This window comes from Tenrec ecaudatus, chromosome 7, assembly GCF_050624435.1.
Source record: "Tenrec ecaudatus isolate mTenEca1 chromosome 7, mTenEca1.hap1, whole genome shotgun sequence".
NCBI lineage: Eukaryota > Metazoa > Chordata > Mammalia > Afrosoricida > Tenrecidae > Tenrec > Tenrec ecaudatus.
This window is the reverse complement of record NC_134536.1, coordinates 41,371,364-41,392,677: the sequence shown is the minus strand read 5'-3', so window position 1 is coordinate 41,392,677 and position 21,314 is coordinate 41,371,364. Positions and strand designations below refer to the sequence as shown.

The following is a 21,314-nucleotide window of genomic DNA, read 5'->3' as shown; positions in this document are numbered from 1 at the left end:
ATGTTCCCCCAATCTTATGGTCAGCAGCGAAATGCTTATCCCAAGGCGCCATTAGTTAAGCATGCAGACTTGGGCCAGGCTCTCACAAAATTCCACAGTGGTTTGATTTTTGTTCTGTCCTCAGAAGTCACCTAAGTCATCTGCCCTGGTTTGGGATTCTTCGGAACTTCTGAAACACCCTGGGCGTGGAGATAGCGTTATCTCCAAAGACCGTCCTCCCATGGATGCGCATGGTTGCATACCGTGTTGCCAGACTTTTGCGTGGAGTTCTCTCGAAGCAGCTGCACGGAGTCCCCAGCTGAGCAGCCTGCCCACAATAACGCTTTCCATGTGTAGGGACTTCGCAGACCACCAAGTGATTTTACATCAACTGCCTCCTTTAATTCCAAAGAAGTTGGGTTAGCAGAGTAAGCTAAAGCGCCAGCCTTTCTTAGGAGGAATGAGCTTTTCCCACCCAGGGAGGACCCTTTAAGGGCTTGTGCCTGATGGTCAGCGGGGCCTCACACTTGGCAAAGGGGAGGGTGAGGGAGTGTCCTCCTCTCCCCTCTCAGGCGCCGCCCGAGCCCTAACCAGAGGGGGCTGTCTCCTCCTCTTCCCGAGCAGCTGCTGCCCTCTGGCTCAGAAACCCCGGCCTGGGGACCAGGCGACAGCGGCTCCAGGCTTCCTGAGAAGTGGATCCCAGGACCAGCGCGATGCCAGGAGCAGCCGCAGGTCTCGTCCTCCTGCTCCTCGCCGGGCTCGGGGGCTGCGCGGCCAGCCCGGCGCAGCTGGTGCAGCAGCGAAGGCAGCCGCAGGCGCATCAGCAAAGAGGTACAGTCGAGGCACGGGCTCTTGATGGTCTATTTGCAGGGCTGCGCGGCTCCTAGCAGGTTCCTGCTCCAGAAAGTTGCTGATCAGGAACCAAGGTTCTGTCCCAGGCCCTGCCCTGGGGAGCGCGCTTTAGGTGTAGAAGGGACACACTTGCTACAAGTTCGCTTTAACTACTCCCAGAGTGTGAGGGTGTGTGTGTGCTTGTGAGTCGCCAAAAAGGAACGCGAAAGGCTTTTCACTGTTTATTCATTTCCTGCAAATTGATACCTCAAGTCTTGCCAAAAAGCAAACTTTTTTTTTTTTTTTTTTTCAAATTGGAAGGAGAGAAAAGTTTCTCTAAATCCAGAGGAAGATTTCACGTGCTCCGGTTCTGGAAACTTTCTGGAAGGCAGCTTAAGTGCATGCTCTTCACTTAGAAGGGCTTTGTGTCTCATGTCCTGAACTCAGTTGCCGGGATATGGGAAATCCGTCAGCAGTTTTTTCTCCTCTCCTCTCCTTACCCATGTGCTATCTCAGGTAGCCTATTCGATTGCAGTGAAATTTCTCCTATTTTGAAATTTCTCACAGATGAGACTTTACTCTGATGTGTGTTTTAATTGAGACCACATTGACCAGAGACACTTCAAGGGAGTTTGCAAAACAGTTGTAGTTAAGTGTAACTGAAATTTTTCTACTCAGACCTCCTTAATGTTTATATGCGTATCATTTCCAAAACTCTTGGGGCTCTTTGAAGTGTTATGTTTTTTTAATCATACATTTTAGAAGAAGCACATGTGCAGCATTTTAAAACATGGTTAGAAGAAAATGATTTCAGCAGATATTTCTATAACTTGGAAAACACAACAAATTAAAAAACATACAAATTTTAAAAACTTAGGTCAGTACTTTAGATTTGATTTCATCAAAATGCTTACCCAAGGAATTCCAAACCCTGGAGGTTAGAAGCTTCTGAATTCTGTGAGGTTGAATCTGTTAACATTTTGCAATAGTCTTATTGTTCCACCATTTCTGGTAGTTCCCCCGCCCCGCGCCGCCCCCCCCCCCCCCCCCCCGCCCTAACGATCTGGCGTTTTTAACACTACTATTTTTAAAGGAGCAAAAAGACATCCTAAGCTCATTGTTGCGGCAGTAATTCCCCAATAAAATGCTTAGAATAAAAATAACCTTAAGTTCATGATTAAACTTTTCATGTTTTTTTATTTGTGTGTTTCCTTCTTTGTGAGGTGAAATGAGGTCAGTGTTGTTTATTGGATAAAATTTATGTGACAGAGACTTTGAGACAGTCTCTGGAAGCTGGTTTTTAAAAACACTACTGTTAGCTCTTAGCTTCGCTCAGTGATACGGTCTGTACTTCATACTATGAAGACAGGTAGGGGAAGCGCGTCCGGGGTCAGCCCTACTGGTGAGTTGAACAGAGGCTCACAGCACACGCAGTAGGCATGGAATGGGCACCCGAGAAGTCTCTCTGTGTGTATGTGTTTCTAGTTGAGATAAAATAAAACAAAACTAAACTAAATACTTTTTTCTAGAGTTTAGCCACAGCTTCAGAGAAGGATTATCCTGCCGTCTGTTGAAGGGAACGTTAGGACAAAATACATGAGGGGACTTCCAAAAGTGCATGAAAAAACTGGAATTAAGAGATACAAATCTTTCCCATGAACTCTTGGAAGCCCTCTACTAAAACAAGGCACTCTCTGCAAACGCACTTTATAATGACACGTTATACAATGCGATAACCCATAGTCTCAGATCTGTTGTCGTCTAGTTTATCAATCATTTGCACTATTTTGGAGATTGGCTCAAGGACGAATGACCCAAGGGAGATAATATTAAAAGTATACACAAGTGTATTTAATAACTTAAATTCATTTCATGCATTAGGGCTTGAAGAGGTGTTTCAATGTATTTTATTATTTTTTTAATTTCACCTCTAGCTGTTCTTATTTACACTGGACACATTTACAACTCGAGACTTGGAGCGGCTGTGACCGAGGTTCATGTAACTAATAAGAATAAATTAATTTTCAACAGCAAAGATCATTCCCAGTGTATTTTATACTGATGTTTGTTTGTTTGGGCACCAAAGGTTTTTGGTTTTCTGTTTATATTTTGAAAATATGTTGCTTTTTCCATGTGTCTCTGCTAAATATGCTCTCAATAAAGATAACTGGTTATGAGTTTGTCTGAAGGCATGTTTCCTTGGCTATTATCATTTTTTCTGTTTTTGATTATCCTAGCATTGGCCTTTCTGGTCAAGCTAATCATTTAGAAAGAGTTGTGTTTCCTTTTATAACACTGTGCCAATTTATTAGAAGTGCTGACACAAAGCAACCATTTTTGGATTTTAGTAGTTGAGTTAAAACATAAGTAGATTTTTGTGGCTTATATGCATATATATATTAAATCTTCTGTGTTCTCTGTGAAATATTGCCTTGTAGTATGACTAGCATTGATTCACTAAAATGGCATTCCAAAGAAATTATTTGTCTAGATTTAAGAGTCAAGAAAGAGGCAGATGATACAGTCTAAGTGGTTTTGCATTTCAACATGGCACTAAATAAAATACTTTCTGATGTAGCTGGAATAATACCCGTTGAAATTGAACTGCAGTGTTGAAGTGCATGTTGCCTGATTGAAGAAACACCCTCACAGACTTTTGTGGTGGACCAAGGTCACCTTGAAAGAAGTGTATAGGAGTATAGCAGAGGGTCCTTTAGTCTCCTAGATGGGCCAGTGTTCCAAATGGATTCAAATGGCTCAGGTCGTGGATGATATATTCAGGACCTTAGCCACCTGAAACAGTCTGGGGACATTGATGATGATATTGATGATTTATATATAACATCATCCCAGACCCGAGAACATCACCTACATGGAGTTTGTTATATCCTTTATATTCAGGTATTACATACTTTCATGGCCTTCTTTTGGAGATTTGTCATGTTCATTTTATAGATAGGAGGAGTATGTAGAGCAGAGACACGGGAGTTTCAGTGTGAGCACGCAGCAGGGCGTGGCGGCAGAAAGTTAACTTGCTCTCAAATCAAGCTCAGAGGAGCAGATGGGTCAATTAGTTAGAATACCTTGTGATGCTTCATTGGCAAATGGATGTCAGTCCAGAGACGATAGAGTGGGCTGACTGGAAAGCCCATTGCAGCAGTAGGAGGAATGTTCCCATTGAAGCATTCTGTGGGAGAGAAGCAAAGACTTGGGAGAGGAAATCTGGGTATTGCTCGGTTAATCGGAAGGTCGTGGACGAGCAACTCAAATGTCTTCTCTGAGGGCTACTCTGGGATCCATGACCTAACACAGTGACGGGAAGCTTTGAACTCAATCAAATGGGAGGAAGCTACTCTCCACTCCCTTTCCCGGACTCTCCGGCTTTCCCCAGCCCATTTTGAGATCCACTCAAATTACCGAGATGAGGATAAGTGGTGTACTTCTGATGATGTCCACATAGTGATGCCGCGTATGGCTTGCCAGGGAGGCTTTAATAGAAGATAGATGTATGGAGAGGACTTTGTCGTCGTTGTAAGGCGCCATCAAGTCTGTTCAGACATTGATCCCATGGACAGCAGGACGAAATGGTGCCCAGTCTGACACCATTCTCACAATTGTTCTTCTGTTTGAGCCCATTCCCGCCTGTGCTGTCCCCGGTCACGATGAGTTGGAATCAACTCGATGGCAGTGAGTTTGGAAAGGACTTTAGACTCACCAAGTCTCTGGTCCTTTATTCCAGGCCAAGATTCTGGTGTTACAGTCTTCTTCCTTAACTAAGGCCATCCTTATTTTCAAAATGCCAAAAAATTAAATACGAACAAATATGTTTCACATGTCTTCTGAGATTTCAAATAAAAATAGCACCTAGGAAAACTCTCACATATTTTTTCAAGAATACTTTGGAAATATGTGTAGAATTTTTACATTCCATGAGTTACACAATTATAAAACATGCTGTGTAATAAAATGTGAAACTGTTTATAAAATATGTGAGAAATTTTATTGTGTGCCCTGGAATTATCATTTTTCAAATCTTATCTTCATTTGCTACATGTGTAATTTGTTAGCTTGTTTAAGAAACATTAATAGTTTAGTAAAGTTTATCTTAATGATAATATTTTTGACTGAGAACACTATATTTCAACATTGACAATATGGAGTAGAATTTTAAAAATGGATGTAACTTTATATATTATGCTGTTACTTCATTTATCAGTGTCTGTCCTTCGTAGTTTTCTATCCTGGAATTTTATGCAAAGTCATGAACTGAATCAGTATCAAAAGTTGCTGGGGATTATGAAAAGATTGCACATGCTCTGCCAATTCTCCCTCAACTTATTCCAGATGAGAGATGGTCATCAACTACACTGGATTACTTTTGGAGAATAATACTTCTATAGAGAAATTGATTCTGCAACTCAAATTGATACCTCAACATTTCTACTGAAGATGAGTGTTATTAAGAAAAAATGAGAGTGTAGTTCATGGGAGGAATTTAGCTTAACAGATGAATTTCTGAGGTAGTAAAATTTGGTTTTGTTAAACTTTGAATTCTAGTAGAATAACCAGGTCCCGCAAAGGTTACTTTTTGGTAGATTTTGCATCTCAGTATTTTCTCTCACCATCTCCATTTATCAAAGACAGAACCCCCTGCATTTCCCCCATTCATGCCGTTAATAAATCCTGGTTATTCATTGACGGTGACTAATGTTCTAGACAGAGCAACTCGACTGTGGCCTTGTTCCTTTTAGACGTTATTGTGGGAGGCGGAGAGAAAACTCACTCAAACTTTAGATGAGAACACAAATCTGCTTTTCTCATCACTTTGGGAATGAGGGGACCACAAGTCTGGACGGCAAGGAGGGGGAAGAATTGCAGCTCAGTGGAGCCCCAAATAGGGAAGCTGACCTTAACCTAATTTATTTATAACAAGCCTAGAGAGGTAGCTTGCTGTCCAAGCTATAGTCCAAAGGACACAGAGCCTGACCAGAAGAGTTTCCAAGCAGAGTGATAAACATTTTAAATTAGATCTGTGACTACAGGCCTCTTGTCCAACTTGTACCGGGTCCCTAGTTAGCAGGAGGGGCAGTGAAATAAATCAGGAAGAGCAAGCTGGCAACAGCAACACAAACTATCTAGCTTCCACTTCAGAAGATTGAGCTTTAGAATGTGTGGGTGCTCACAATTTTGAGGTGGGTTGCTAAGCTGGGAAGGAAGCAGAAACGCAGCTGGAATGAAAGAGAAAACAAGGAAGCAGTTAGAGAGGTGCAAACAGACTAGCTCAAGGTTCTCACAACTCAAGCCAGGCTCACTGTACCCTATACTGATAGGGACATGGTGATTTTGGTTTACCAGACACAGGGTTTACCATTTAATTAGTGAACCTGAATTAAATGGGCAGGAACTATCTTATGTGTATTAAATAGGTAATAGAACATGGATCCATGGTCAATACTCTTGGAAGCAGCAGTCAAGAAAGTATTACTAGACAGCACCTAAGAACAACAACTAAAATAATGTAACAATAGAAGATGGTCAATAGTACAAAGACAAATCCTGGATTCGGAAGAAAGGAGGAGGAGATGAGTAGGTGGAACACTGGGTAATTGTAGGCCTGGAAGCTGCTCTGTAGGATACTGTGAAGGTGAGTATATTACATTGTGCAATTGGTGGCATGTAGTTTAGATTTGTGGTCAGCAGTTTGAAACCACCAGCCATTAGAGGGAGAAAGACGTGTCTTTCTACTCCCATAAAGCGGTAGTCTCAGAAATCCCAAGGGGCAGGCCTACCCTGTCCTATAGGATGGCTTTTAATCAGAATTGGCTTAATGGCAGTGAATTTGTTTTGAACCCTAATATAAGTTATTCTTTTCAGCGGATGCAACTCTTTTTCAAGGTGACCTTATGGTTGTTAGAGTAACTGGGCTCCATTTAGAAATAGATTGCCAGGCCTTTCTTCTGAGCTACCTCTCAGTGGACTTGAATGACCTACCAGCCACGTAAGTGTATTAACAATTTGCATACCTCAGGGAACCCAACTTTAGCTTTTAGGAAGTTAACAATGATATGACCACAGTGACTCACTAATTGTCACTAATGTGCCATAGGAATGGAAATATTAATGAGGAGATATACATGTGTGCAGTGGGGCCGAGAGGATGTATATGGGAACCACCTGTACTTTCTGCATAATATTTCTATAACGCTAAAACACTGTTTAAAAATAAGATCTATTAAATAGAACTCACCCTCCCTTTGTAGAAATTACATTGTATTAGAGGTTGAAGTAGGGAGATCAAAATCGGATGAAGGTATGAAATAGGTAAACATAATGCATAACCTATATTAAAATGTTTATGGTGAATTTTTTGACACATTCTTTGAATCTCCCTTGTATAACATTTCAGAAGATAGCTGTGGTAGTTACATAAGTTCACATCAACTTGATAAATAAGCGCAGGGGTGGAGTCTATCCTGTCAATCAGCTCATGCCCTGATGATGCCTCTTTGTGGGCATGGACTGCTCATAGGTTTCTGGAAACCTTCTCTTTTTTCCCCCTGGAGGCAGGCCAGGCATTCTCTCTCTTCCTATTTATACTCCTTAGTCTTCCTCATGACAAAACACATGGAGACTTGCAGAGACCTGCTTTACCTTCCTATTGAAAAGTCACACTCAGAGAGCTGGAGGAGCCATGTGGAGACCCACACCAGTGCTGAGATACTTCTACTGCCACTGGAACCACAAGACTCTACACCCACCAGCCTGTGAACTTCCTGCATTCGGCATCAGTGCGAGTGGCTACATGAGTCTGAAGAGGAATTTATGGCCTAGTATTGGACGTAAGGGTTAATATTGGACTTGTGGACTTGATCTGGACTGGGCTGCGATGTTTTCATAACATACAATTACTCTTTGATATAAAGCTCTTTCTTTTTTATTAATAAATCATTTTATTGGGGGCTCTTACAGCTCTTATAACAATCCATATATCAATTGTATCAAACACATGTGTACATATGTTGCCATCATCATTTTGAAAAGAAGCCCTTTCTTATACATACATGAGTGTCCCTGGATTTGTTTCTCTAGTCAACCCAGTCTAATACAATACCTAGAACCAACATTTTTTTCACTCAAATATTTTTATTATAATCTACTAATACTTAATATCTAAGTGTGTTTATTAAACATATGTAGTATGACTATTAAAATACCCTTTTCCTTTAGTCATCTTAAATGTAGATTTTAGTATGGGCATGTGATATTGTTTGGCTTTTTTTTTCTTTTAAGACATGTCACATTTAGAAAAAGATCATGTACTACAGTCTATTAGTGGGCTATTACTCATGACTCTGGACTTCTGTGGCAGGACTAATCTAATTGAAATAGCAAGTTAACCTATGCAAACTCAGATTTATGACGTCCCGAGGAATTGTTGTCGAGTGCCAGGCACTGAGAAATGGGACTTAGTACAATTCCAGCACCTTCCCTCTCCACGTGTGTTTCTGTCTGCTGACCACCGCTCTGTGCGCCTCCACAAGGCTTTTCCGTTAACTGAGTCTAGAGAGGGTGGCAGATGGTTTAGATCGGCTTAATACTCTTTAGTATATAGTGAGCATTAACACATTTATCTACAAAGCAAAGCTGTTTAATAGGTTTATGTAATTATCCTCATTTTATGGAAGCAACTTGTCAAGGACAAATAGCAATTCCAATGCTAATTCTAGAATTAGAAATTCGACTATATCCCTGATTCCAAATTTATGGCCTATTTGTTACTGCTTTTGCAATTGTAGAATTTTATCTTTTAGAGCATATGTTTAAAACGTGTATCTGTAATTTTGAAATGTATCCATAGGCCTAATATTAAACTAGATGTTCGTTTGTTGCATATAGAACAGCAAACTATATAATGTGTCATTTTTAAGGATAACTTTTCACATAAACACACGCATGCATTCTTTACAAGCTGCGAAGAAATATGCAAAAGCATTTCATCACATTGTAGTCTTAAATTCCTTAGGTTTGTATTTCTGGACATTGGCCTATGGGAATGTTACTCACTGGCTTTCCTGAGGTCAATTTACAGAGGTTACTTCAGCAGGCTGGAAACATGAGGGTACATACTATATAAACGAAAACTCTCTGCCATCTAGTCTCTCTGCTATCTAGGCAGCGAGTGACCCTACAGGTCAGGACAGAACTGCCCCGGTGGATTTCTGAGACTGTAGTTCCTTACAAGAGTAGACATCCTCATCCTTGTGGAGTGGTGGCTGGTTTCGAACTGCTGATCTGTGGTTAGCAATCCAACATACTATGCCACCAGAGATTCTAAATGCTATATAGTGAATTATTTTTTAAAGAGAATAATAATAGAAGGTGCAGGGACTGACAAGTATACCAGAAACTATCATATCAAAATTAACCTCAAAATTCCACTTCGTGTGTGTGTGTGTGGGGGGGGGGGGGAGTAGAGCATTAGCATATTCATAGAAAAGATTAATGAGATCCACTTGACATTGAATTTCTTAGAAAGACAAATTTTTGCGAACTCCTTAGAATTCAAGTGTGTACATTTGCAGATGAGTTTATTTATGGCACCAATGTATACACATAAACTTATCCACTGCTATTGCGTTAATTCGGACTCATGGCGACCCTATAGGATAAGGTAGACCTGAGCCTGTGGTTTTCCCAAACTGTAATTCTTTATGGGAATAGACAGCCTGGTCTTTCCACTGAGGGGAGCCTGGTGGGTTTGAACTGATGAATGATTATAGCCCAATGCATTGCGATTACACTACCAATGTTTCTTGTACATTCACTTCTCATTTCCATGCAGTCGATACTGATGCACAGTGATTTTATAGGACAAGACAGAACTGCCCCAGTGGATTTCTGAGACTGTCACCCTTTAAAGGAGTAGAAAGCTCCATCTTCCTTTCTTGGAGCAGCTGGTGGTTTTGAACTGTTCACCTTGTGGTCAGAAACCCAACAAAAAACCACTAGGCCACCAGGGATCCTCATGTGCCTATTCAGGAGGGTGGGGGGGGGGCTCAAAACTTTCAAGGACAAATGGAATTAAAAGATAATGACTTTCTATGGAATTTTTGAAGTCCCCTCATATGTGTGCCTGGGCAGTTTATATTGTAGTATTCACAGTTCTTAATTCATATATTTCCTATTTGGTTTCTGTTTTTAAAAAAGTTTCCGTTTTGTCAAATTTCTAGAGTAAGGAAATATAAAGCTTATCTTTAAAATTTAAAAGTGTGATTGCCGTGACAAATGATTCTGGACCTTATAATAAACTGTAACTGGGATCATTATATTTCCGTCTGACATCTAGACCATTTACAAGCTGAGGTGGAGCCCCTTTTGAGTTATTTGAAATATATAAAGGCCTGTCGTAAAAGGAAAATAAGGAGAGTAGAGTTCGCCACATCAAATAACATTTTTCAAAAACCTCTCTAGCTACCACAATTTTCTGGCTTATCACCTACCGTGCATTTTCTATTACGGAGTGAAGCTGAATGGATGAAGGAGAACATAAAATGGTGCTATGGTCATTTTAATTTTCTACCTTAGCTCGTTGGTTTGTGGTGAGGAGTATACGAAACAATGAAAATCAAAAAACAGCATCCATTAGGGCTTCAATAAATGTGAATTTCCAAAGCATCTCAGAAACAAGGAATTAAATATAAAAACTATATTAGCTCGAGAAGTTCTATGCCTCAAAAACTCATTTTCCCCTCCAACACTGTGCATTTAAGTAGAAATTCACTTCAATACTTGAAAACACCATTGAGTTCAGTTTAATTGGAATTGTAGAACTTTTTAAGTCAATATTTCACAGCTTGTTGTTGTTGTTAAGTGCCATAGAATTGACTCTGATTTAGAGCAACCATCAGTATGACAGAAATGAAACACTGCCTGTCCTGAACCACCAGCCCACAACCATTGCTACGTGGAGCCCATTACTGTAGCCACTGTGTTATTCCATCTTCTGGAGGGTGTTCTTCCATTCCTTTGACTTCAGACTGGATCAAGCATGAGGTTCTTCTTCAGGGACTGGTATCTCCTGATCACATGTCTGAAGTACAGGAAACAAAGCCCACCATCCTTGCTCCTAAAGAACATGCTACCTGTACATCTTCCAAGACATTCATTCTTTGGCAGTCTACTGTATATTCAATATTCTTTGCCAATATCATAACTCTAATGAATCAATCCTTCTTTGATCCTCCTTATTTATGGTATAACTCTTGTATGAATAAGAGGCCAATGAGAATAGCTTGGTTTTGTTTCTACATACCTCAGTCCTCAAAGGGACACCTTTGCTGTGTAACACTCAGAAGTCTTTCACCGCAAGTTTGCTCAATACATCATGTGATTTCTTTTTTTTTTTTATGTGTAGGAGAGAGCTTTATATCAAGGAGTATTTGGATATCAAGAAAACATCCCAGCCCAGTCCAAATCAAATCCATAAGCCCAATACTTGTCTAGAAGACCCTTTTCAGACTCACAAAGCCACATGCAATGATGCAGAATTCAGGAGCATCAACTGCCACTGGGTGAAAAGTCTTGTGGATCCAGTGGCAGTGGTGGCGGCATCACATGCTCTTGCAGGGCTCCAAGGGGCATCAACAGGAAAGGGAAGACAGAGAAAGACAGGGAGGTTCCCAGGACCCTCCTTATAAGGTCACACCCACAAAGGAGGTGCCATCAGTCTGTGAATTGATTGGAAGATTAGACTCCACCCTACACTTCAAGTTGGCATGTAATTATGTAACTACCACAAAATGGCTGCCACAGAGGCTCAAAAATAACATCAATTGTGAGGATGATGCAGGATTTGGGAAGTGTTTTGTTCATTTTCCCCCAGAAGTTGTATTAGCAAGTAATTTACATATCATATAATTCAATAGTTCAATCATATCATTGAGAATTGTACAATCAACCCCACATCAATTTTAAAACATCCCCCCGCCCCCATGGTTAAGTCACTTTAGCTGATTCATGCAAACACAGTCCTTTAAGGAATCCCTCCCCTGCTGTCTTCATTAGTTACTCCCCAAATCCCCTCCCCCTTCCTATCCCCCCACCCCAGTCCCCATTCCCTCACTTCCTGTGTCCATTACCATTGGCTCCACTACTCCTGGGATTGCTCAATTGTCACCTCTATTGATGTTGTGGATCCAAGTGAAATGGAATACTTGACAACTTCCCTCTTTTCTCCATCTAGGGAAGTGTTGCTTATGGTTTCATTTGTGGAGATTTCAATTTTCTTTATGGTGAGGTGTCATCCATACTTCAGACCGGAGTCTGATCTTCAATAATTGCTTCAAGTTTAAACTACAATCAATGTTTTCAATAACAGATACCTCTTTATTTCTTTAATTTCCACATACATTCCTCTATTTTGAAAGGAACTTTGATTAGCAGAAAATTGATAGACATAAAATGTGAAAATGGCATAAATGAGACTCATAGCCCAGTTACTGCTTAAGTAAGAGCCATGGCTTGGTCACACCAGTTAAAATTTCCTACTAGGAAAACAAGCCCTTGGGTAGTGCAAACTGTTCGTGCAGATGCTGATCCATATGGTGGTTCTTGGCCCCCACCCACTGGTGACAGATAAAAGCCCAGGACTTTTTTTCAGTACCGATTCCAGCCAAGAAAACCCAGGGAACCCAATTCTACTCTAGTACATGGTGTTGCCATGGGTTGGAATCCATCCACTGGCGACAGGGACAGCTGTGGGGAAGCAGTAAAACAGTATTGAGTAGATAATGCATGGGGAATACTTGGCAGCGAATCAGCAGGTATGTTCTTGTTCCTCTTTTCCCATTTATTATTTGAGCACAAAGGTTGACATTGGTATTACAGTGCATATGGTGTTTATACCATTTACTTCAGAGGAAAAGCTCTTCAAAACATTTAGAAATTTTAAAATTTATTTTTAGTACAACCTAAAAGTTTATTGATAGAAAATTGTTATCCCAATGCCCCGAGGTTGAACAATTCTGTCAAGGTTACACCCAGAAAGGAAGAAATGCTGTTCCCGAGAGAGAGACATGGTGTTGTGAGAAGGGTTTCAGCAGTTAGTAGAGTGAAAATTTTATTCCCACTGGGAAGCCACTTATATTTAGGATACGATTGAGTTGATTCTGACTCATAAAATCCAAACCATCGCCATCAAGGTGATTCTAACACATCGCAGCTGCTGTTTTTCCTTTGTAGGAATGGATTGTCTTTGGTGGGCAGGCAACTATTTTAAGTATTAGGAAACTATTTCTTCAAAGAATGTCTTTAATACGAGTAATATGTTAAATATTATATAGCACATAATAACTAATCCATAAGGCTAGTGTGTTAGTCTGGCTAAACTAGAGAACCAAATTCATAGACGCAGATGTGCATAAGAAAGAGCTTTATATACAAGGGCAGTCCAGTCCAGATCAATTCCATAAGTCTGATATTAATTCATATGACTGATACCAATCTGTAAATTCCTCTTCAAACTCAAGCAACACATACAATGATGCTGAATGCAGGGAGATCACAGGCCAGTGGGTGGAAAGTCCTATGGATCCAGTGGCGGTGTAACCATCTCAGTGCTGGAAGGAGTCTCCACTTAGTTCCTCCAGCTCCAGAGCTCTGGCTGTATCAGTGTAGCTCTATCAGGCTCTTCGTCATTAATGCTTTGCAGGGAGTGAGTGTGTATACCACCTCCAGCGAGCTATTTATCTCCTTAGTGCCTCCAAAAGAGGTCAGCAAGCTGGGACCTGATTGACAGGCTAAACTCCACCCCGTTACTCAAGCCTGAAATTGACAAGCAGATTATGTAACTACCACAGCTACTTGTCATTTTCAGCTTCTCCAGCACATGTCTTCATGGACACCTGCCAGGATAGAGATGGCAATTCAGCATATGTGACATATAATGGGAATTAATGGCACAATGGTATTTATTGGGAAGTCTTATCGGACCATGTAAAATAGTCTCAAAATATATTAGTAGCACCTGAATAGGGAGAATTTTTAGTGTGTTCATCTTTGTGTTAAATCTACTAGCACACTTCTAAAAATCTACCTCAGGACAGCATATCATCCCTAACACAGCTCTAGGGAAATCTAGTTCTCTAAATTTGGAAACATTGGATTTTTGAGGGGTGAGATTGGCAGGGGGACTTCTCACAAAGCACTTTTTTATAAACCTTTTTATTGGTGAAATTTTTTCAATCATGCCTAATACATAATCTCCCACAATTCAAATTTTCACTGTTATGTTAGAAAAAAATCACTGTATTTGTAATTTGAGCTGTAGGTATAAGTTTTGGCTCTATCCCTTCCTGAAGAGGTGATCTTAAATAATAGAAAACTTTAAAATTTACTTTGAAGCTCAACATTCAGTATAATAATTGAAATTACTAAACCTATAAATATGTGCACATAGATGTATTTCCCCATTGTCATATATCAATATAGTTACATATGTACATGCTTGTATTTAAACCTCTATAAATGTTCTTTGCCTCCTAGTTCTTTCCTCTAGTTCCTTTGACTTTCCTCTTATCCTACTATTGTGTTCAGCCTTTCCTCTTGATTTTAGTAATTCATACCTCAAACTTGATCAAGCCCTATCAGCCCTCCTGCACCCTCCTCGCCATCAATTTTCAATCACTTACTCCTTTCCCTTGCCCTGTCCCCCGCCCCCTGTCCCATGACCCTTGGAACCATCAGTCCCTCAACACAAGAATACTTTGCTCTATTAATATGGCATTTCTTGATGCTCACCTTCCTTATATGATTGATGAAGACAAAGTGGGTGCATAACCAACTGTGAAGAAATCTGATGGTGCCCAGCTGTTAAAAGATATGGCATTTCTGGGGTCTTAAAATCTTGAAGATAAACAAGCGGTCTTCTAGCTGAGAAGCAACAAAGTCCACATGGAAGAAGCACACCAGCTTGTGTGACCACAAGGTGTCGATAAGATCAGGTATCAGGCATCAAAGACCCAGAACAACAACAAAAAACATAACATAGTAAATGAGGTGGAATGCGGAGGGAAGGCCCAAAACTCATTTGTAGGCCACTGGACATCCGCTTACAGAAGGGTTGCGGGGAGGAGATGAGACAGTCAGGGTGCAGTATAGCACCAATGAAACATACAACTTTCCTCTAGTCCTTTAATGCTTCCTCCCACCTACTACCACTACTATCATGACCCCAATTCTACCTTCAAAATCTGGCTAGACCAGAGCATGTACACGGATACAGATAAGAGCTGGAAACACAGGGAATCCAGGACAGATAAACCCCTCAGGACCAATATTAAGAGTAGCCATATCAGGAGGGGAAGGGGAATGTGGGGGGAGATAGGGAGAATTGATCACAATGATCTAGCTATAATTGCCTCCCAGAGGGATAAACTACAGAAAAGTGGGTGAAGAGAGACATCAGTCAGTTTAAGACATGAAAAAAAAATCTGTAAATTATGAAGGGTTCATGAGGGAGGGAGGGTGGGGGAGCAAGGGGAAAAATGAGAAGCTGATACCAAGGGCTCAAGTAGAAAGAAAATGTTTTGAATATGATGCTAACAAACGTACAAATGTGCTTGACACAATGGATGGATGTATGGATTGTGATAAGAGTTGTATGAGCCCCCAATAAAATGATTAAAAAAAGAAGAAAATATACTGAAAATATATCTACCTTATAGGGTTGTTATAAAACTTAAATGTGCCAAAAGTACAAGTATTGTAGTGTTATCCATTAATGTAACTAATGAGAAAGTTAGCCTTGAACTTATCAGCTTATGAAACATTTCTTTACATCTTTGTTTACATTATTCGCTGGCTCTTAATACACTTTGTTTTATGTTTTTAAACAAGACACATGCTTGTAGTACAAATAATTTGTTTGGTAAACATGTATATGTTACTTCATGAAAGTAAAAACTGGTATCAGAAAGTGTGAAAATACATTCCCTTCCAATAAATACCACATTTTAAATTTTAGTGAAAATTTTGTTAAAATATGTTGTGTAAAAATTTGTTTATAATTTTTTTAAAAGTTAACATTTTAATTGCTTTAGTTAGACCTTACAGCCATCTCTATTATTTTATTGTATTGCAAGTTAAATTGGAAAACTTGTCTGAATTGAAATAACTATGTTGACAAACAACATTAATTTATAAAAAATTGTGCAAATGTGAGTAAAGTAAATATTTTACACACATAATATATGTGTGATGAACCAGGCAAAAGGGAAAGCATCATATTTTAGGTTCTGTATATTATAAACCTTTTCAATGCTTTGGGAAGTACAAAAACTTCAAATGTTTGAGGAGAAGTAAGGAAATTCCATGTTCTGAACTTCACAGGAGAGGCAGTGTCTTCAACAAGGTGTCTCTCCTTGGAAACCTTGTGGTCATTTCCCGACATGAATTTAGGCGCTCAGTGAGGGTCCAGGTAGCTCTACTTCTAATGTTCAGGATTCCACAGATTAGCATCCCTTGTCCCTTTTTGTTTTCCTTGGTCCTGATTTCAATTTCTAAATCTGATAGCAACAACATATTTCTGCCTTTGGACAAGTCCACTGTTTCTAGACTGGGCAAGTGGAAGGAAGGACAGCAGGGTAGATGGCGGGACAGAGATTTTGAGTTTCTGGACTCAGTCCTGACTTGATTTAGCTGTTTCCTACGTGTGAGTTGAGCCTAATCTAATGCTTGGGTCAGGCATACCTTAGTCCTCAAAGTAACATCCTTGCTCTTGCATACTCTATTGAATACTTGTGCAGCAGATTTGCCTAATGAAATACCTCTCTGTCTCTTGACTGCTGCTTCCATGAGCATTGATTGTGGACCCAAGCAAGACAAAATCCTTGGCAACTTCAACCTTTTCTCCATTGATCATGATGTTACGTATTGGTCCAGCTGCGAGGATTGTGGTCTTTCGTACATTGAGTTTTGATCCACACGGAGGGGTAAAATCCTTGATCTTTATTAGCAAGTGCTTCAATTCCTTCTCACGTTCAACAAGCAAGGTCGTGCCAGCTGCATGTTGCAGGTGGTTAGAAAGCCTTCCTCCACTCTCCATCCCTCCATCTTCACAAAATGCAGCTTTTCGGATGGTTTGCTCAGTCAGCATAGAGAGTGAACAAATATTATGAGAGACTATAACCCTGGTGCACACCTTTCCTGGTTTTCAAACGTGCAATAGATCCTGGTTCTGTTTGCACGACTGCTGCTTGATCCATATGCAAGTTCTGAATGAGCACAATGTCGTGTTCTGGAATTCCCATTCTTCTCAAGGTCATCCACAGTTTGTCAGGGTCACACAGAGGAATGCCTTTGCAGAGTCAGTGAAACACAAGTAAACACCTTCCTGGTGTTCTCTACTTTCAGCCCCAATCCGTCTGACATCAGCAATGACATCCCTTGTTCCACATGCTCTTCTGAATCCATCTTGAACTCCTGGCAGTTCCTTGTCAATGTACTGCTCCAATTGTTGTTGGGTGATCTTAAGCAAAATTTTATTCGTGTGTTCTATCAGCGATACTTTCTATAATTTGAGGATTATGTTGGGTCACCTTTCTCTGGAATGAGCACAGATATGGATCCCTTTTATGCAGTTGGCCTGGCATGGGATATATGTGTTTGGATGGAGACAAAGTTGTGGCAGAGTTGTCTTCTACTTGAACTTTCCACAACAGTTCTAGAGTTGTATGAATTCTTTCATCCCATCGCTCTTTAACAGAGACAAAAGGTTTATATTGTTATATTTAATTCATTTGTTGCTGGGATGTAGATCGGTTTTATTACCTACATTTGTGTGAATGTTGTGTGTGCTTTAAATTATCTAGATTTACTGTGTCTCAGTGAAATCATTCTTTTGTCTTCAAGTAACTGTCCCTGTCCCGGGGCCAATGAATCACATATATATTCTTTGCACTTCCTGTACTTTGTCAGAAATGTGGTGATAGCAACAATGCTCATGATTGGGAACTTTTACTCCACAAATTGGATGAATAAGACTAATGACTTAAACTCCTTTCTTGACATCTTTTTAGTTACTATTTTTGACTAGTTAAGATTTTTATATCTGAATTATTCCTATATCATTTTAGATTGGGACACCACTTTTGATTAATTAATATATAAACCTTAATCTACAGCCATGATATGTTTACCAAATATACCTGTTCATTTTTATTGAACGATGCTTATTAAATGTGTCAAAATCACTTGAGATTTTCTTCTGAGAAATGTAACCTCACACTACAGCTGCTGCACTAGTGAAAGACAGGGCTTTGTACTTCAGAAAACCAGTATGGGGCAGGTCTGCCCTGTCTGATAGGGTTACTATAAATGGGAGCCCACTTGATTGTAGTGAGGTACATGCCTTTACTGAACTATCTGAATCACCAAGAACAACCTTACCTTTCTCCACATACCCTACTTATAAACACCTTGTCCCCTCTTATTCTACTTTTTTAATGGAATTAAAATTCTGCCCTTTCAGGTCCTCAGTGATGAATCCACCTCTATCTGAGCACTTCTGTCACTTGAATCCTATACCTCATTATATACAGTGCATGGTTCTTCCCTATATTAAGTATTTGCAATTCCTCCCACATTTTGGTGCTTGATTTATGTGTTTATGTGATAAGAGCAAGTACAGTTAGTAGACTTTGTCTGAAAGTTACATGTATTCTCTTATTTTATACAAATAGAAATACCTAATGATTGAATTCCATATGAACTCACCAGGCCATAACTACATTTTCAATTGGGCATAGTTAGAAGGAATAGAAATATGACATGCTAATTTAAATTTTTTTCTTGGTACAGATTCCCTATGGGTAAAGAGTTAGTAAAGTGATTGGAAAGACAATTTGAGTTACATAATGAAGAAACTTTGCAGGTGCCTATTAAATTATCAGCATACTAGCAATTCCTATTCAAGTTAAATTTTCTCCCAAGTCTGGGAGTTAGTATTGAATACTTAAAATACTTCTGTTCATCAATTAGCTAATATAGCTCTCTGATAGAGAAAGCTTATAAACTGTACGTCCACATTCAAGTAAGTACATACCAGAGTTTTTACAAATTACCTGGACAGATAAAGTCTTATTTGATGGTCTTAGTTGCAACCTCCTCTTCTGTCATGTTCCTATGATACGCTATACATCTGTGTAGCGTCTGATGTTCAGGGTGTTTTATTGTTTCCACACTATTTCTATTCCTCTTCCAAAGGTTTTAGTATTGTAACATATGTGTTACAGAAGAAGTACACATGAATGTAAAGCGGGAGAAATGCTTGAAATTAATACTTGAAAAAGAGAGAGAACAGGAATGAAATCCAGGTTTCTTAAGCTGAGGTAGACCTTTCAGCTCTGTGTAAAATCTCTATAATGTTGAAAATGACTCCCTTTAAAATACACCACTCTTTTCCACGTTGCAGCATTGTAATCATGTTTAGACATGGTAGGGCAGTGATGTTTTAAAAATTCAGTCTCTGCATGATATGATGTTTCTTTTTAGAGGCACTTACAAAACAATGCTTGTCATTTGCTCCAGAGAGATACGGCATTCATTTTATCAATGCATCTCTGTAATTCTTACTCCTTTCTCAATTTAATTGGTGCTTGATCAATTGTTTTACCTTCTTTGAATAAACGTGAGACTCCTTGGTGGTGCAATGCCTTAATAGTTGGAGTGCTAATGAAAAGACATTCGTTTAAACCCACCAGTCTCTCCAGAGGACAAAGATGAGGCAGTCTGCTGTCATAAAGATTTCCAGCCTAGGAAACCCTATGGAGAAGTGCGACTCTCTTCTATAGGACTTCTGTGAGTCAGAATCCGCTCAATGCATTGCCGGTTTTATTCATAAATATGGACAAACACAGCTCGGTAGATGCACGCTGTTGTAGATCGGACTATTGCTCCATATATTCTTAAATTCACTGCCATCAAGTTGATGCTAACTCATAGTGATCCTCAAGGACACAGTAGAACTGCCCCTGTGGGTTTCAGAGACTATAACGCTTTTAAGGAAACTGGTGATTTTGAACTATTGAGCTTGTGGTTAGCAGCCTAACATCTAACCACTCCACCAAATTACAAAACCAACCCTGCGGCCATCAAGCGGATTCTGACTCACAGTTCCCTGAAGGACAGAGTTGAAGGTCTCCATAGCTTTTCAAGGTCATCAACCTTTACTGAAGCACCCCGCTTCATTTTTCTCCCATGGATTAACTGGTGCGGTTAACCTATTGGCTTTTCAATTAGCAGCCCAATACTTAATTCGTTTTGTGACCAGAGCTCCTGGTTCCATGCATTAGGGATTTATAGATGGAATTTACTATATGTCTCTAGTTAATGTTAAAATACAGTGTGTTAACTCGGAAGGTCCTCCTTTAGGTATATGTGAAATTTACAACGAAGTCATGGTTTCACCAAGATTTCTTTGTAGTGAGTGAGTCAACGCTAACATTGCTGGATTTGTACTCCGCGTGGTAGATTCCACTGACGTAAATCTCAGCTTGAATTCTACTTCACCATAAATGGAATGTCATTTTATCTGTCTCCACAATAAGTGGGTGCCTGTGTGGTTGACATTTAATAGAATTACATATTTTAGTGTCTTTGTATATTCTGCATTAAAATGAATTATGTTCTCCTTTAATCCTGTTTCAGAGAAACCACCACTGATGAACAAATTTGTAAGAAGAGTCCTGTTTAGGCTTCAGAGTGTGACTTCATGGTGACTTTATTTTTCCGCTCTGAAGCAGTTTTAAACTATCGCTTAATGTATTTGCAGCTATTGGATAAAAATAAGATCACATGTATGGATTATGAATATGTTTGTGCCAGTTTTCTCCTCACAATAAGTCGTTTTAAAGTCTTTGGGTTTTCTAAGCTGTAATTGTTCCTTTCTGTCATAACTTACTTCTATGCTTTATTATAAAAGCCCTGGACTAAATGCAGTTTTTTAGGCTGTGTTTGAAAGAGTGAGACTAAAGAATGTCTTTAACCTCAAGGTCAGGGGAGAAAGGTGGATGAGAATACTCATGGCCATCCGATCCCATTCTGAATCATAGCCAACCTTAGGGTTTTTCACATAGAAAATTTCTGGAATTTGGTGACAAACTCCTGCATTGGAGGCTGGAAAGGAGGGATTTAGGCTGAGGGAGGTGATAAGGACAATGGGCCTCTCTTCTAGAAGCCTGGTGCTCAGATCGCTTCATTTCTAGAGGTCTTGAGGAATTCAGCTACAGGTACAGACAGACCATTTAGATTCAGAGACTCCAAGGGTTCAAGACCAGTGGAAGGCGTGCTATAGAAGAGTGATAATGCTGTCACACATCTCTTCAAAGATCTGAGATTCAGGGATGACCACTAGTAAGAACACAATACTCCATCACATCTGAGGGGAGGGACATTTTTAACAATCTCGGTCAAGCTCAACCGGTTGGGTCTGCTTGGAGCTCACGACC

The 21,314-nt window shown here is 39.9% G+C and overlaps 1 protein-coding gene across 1 annotated transcript in view; it reads left to right on the top strand.

Moving 5' to 3' along the window:
• Positions 1-274: 274 nt before the first annotated feature.
• Positions 275-21,314, top strand: part of LAMA2 (laminin subunit alpha 2) — a 636,281-nt gene continuing 615,241 nt past the window's right edge. Inside the window, exon 1 of the mRNA XM_075554570.1 lies at positions 275-810. Coding sequence (XP_075410685.1) covers positions 693-810 — 118 coding nt within the window. The 5' untranslated portion in view covers positions 275-692. The remainder of the gene's footprint in view (positions 811-21,314) is intronic.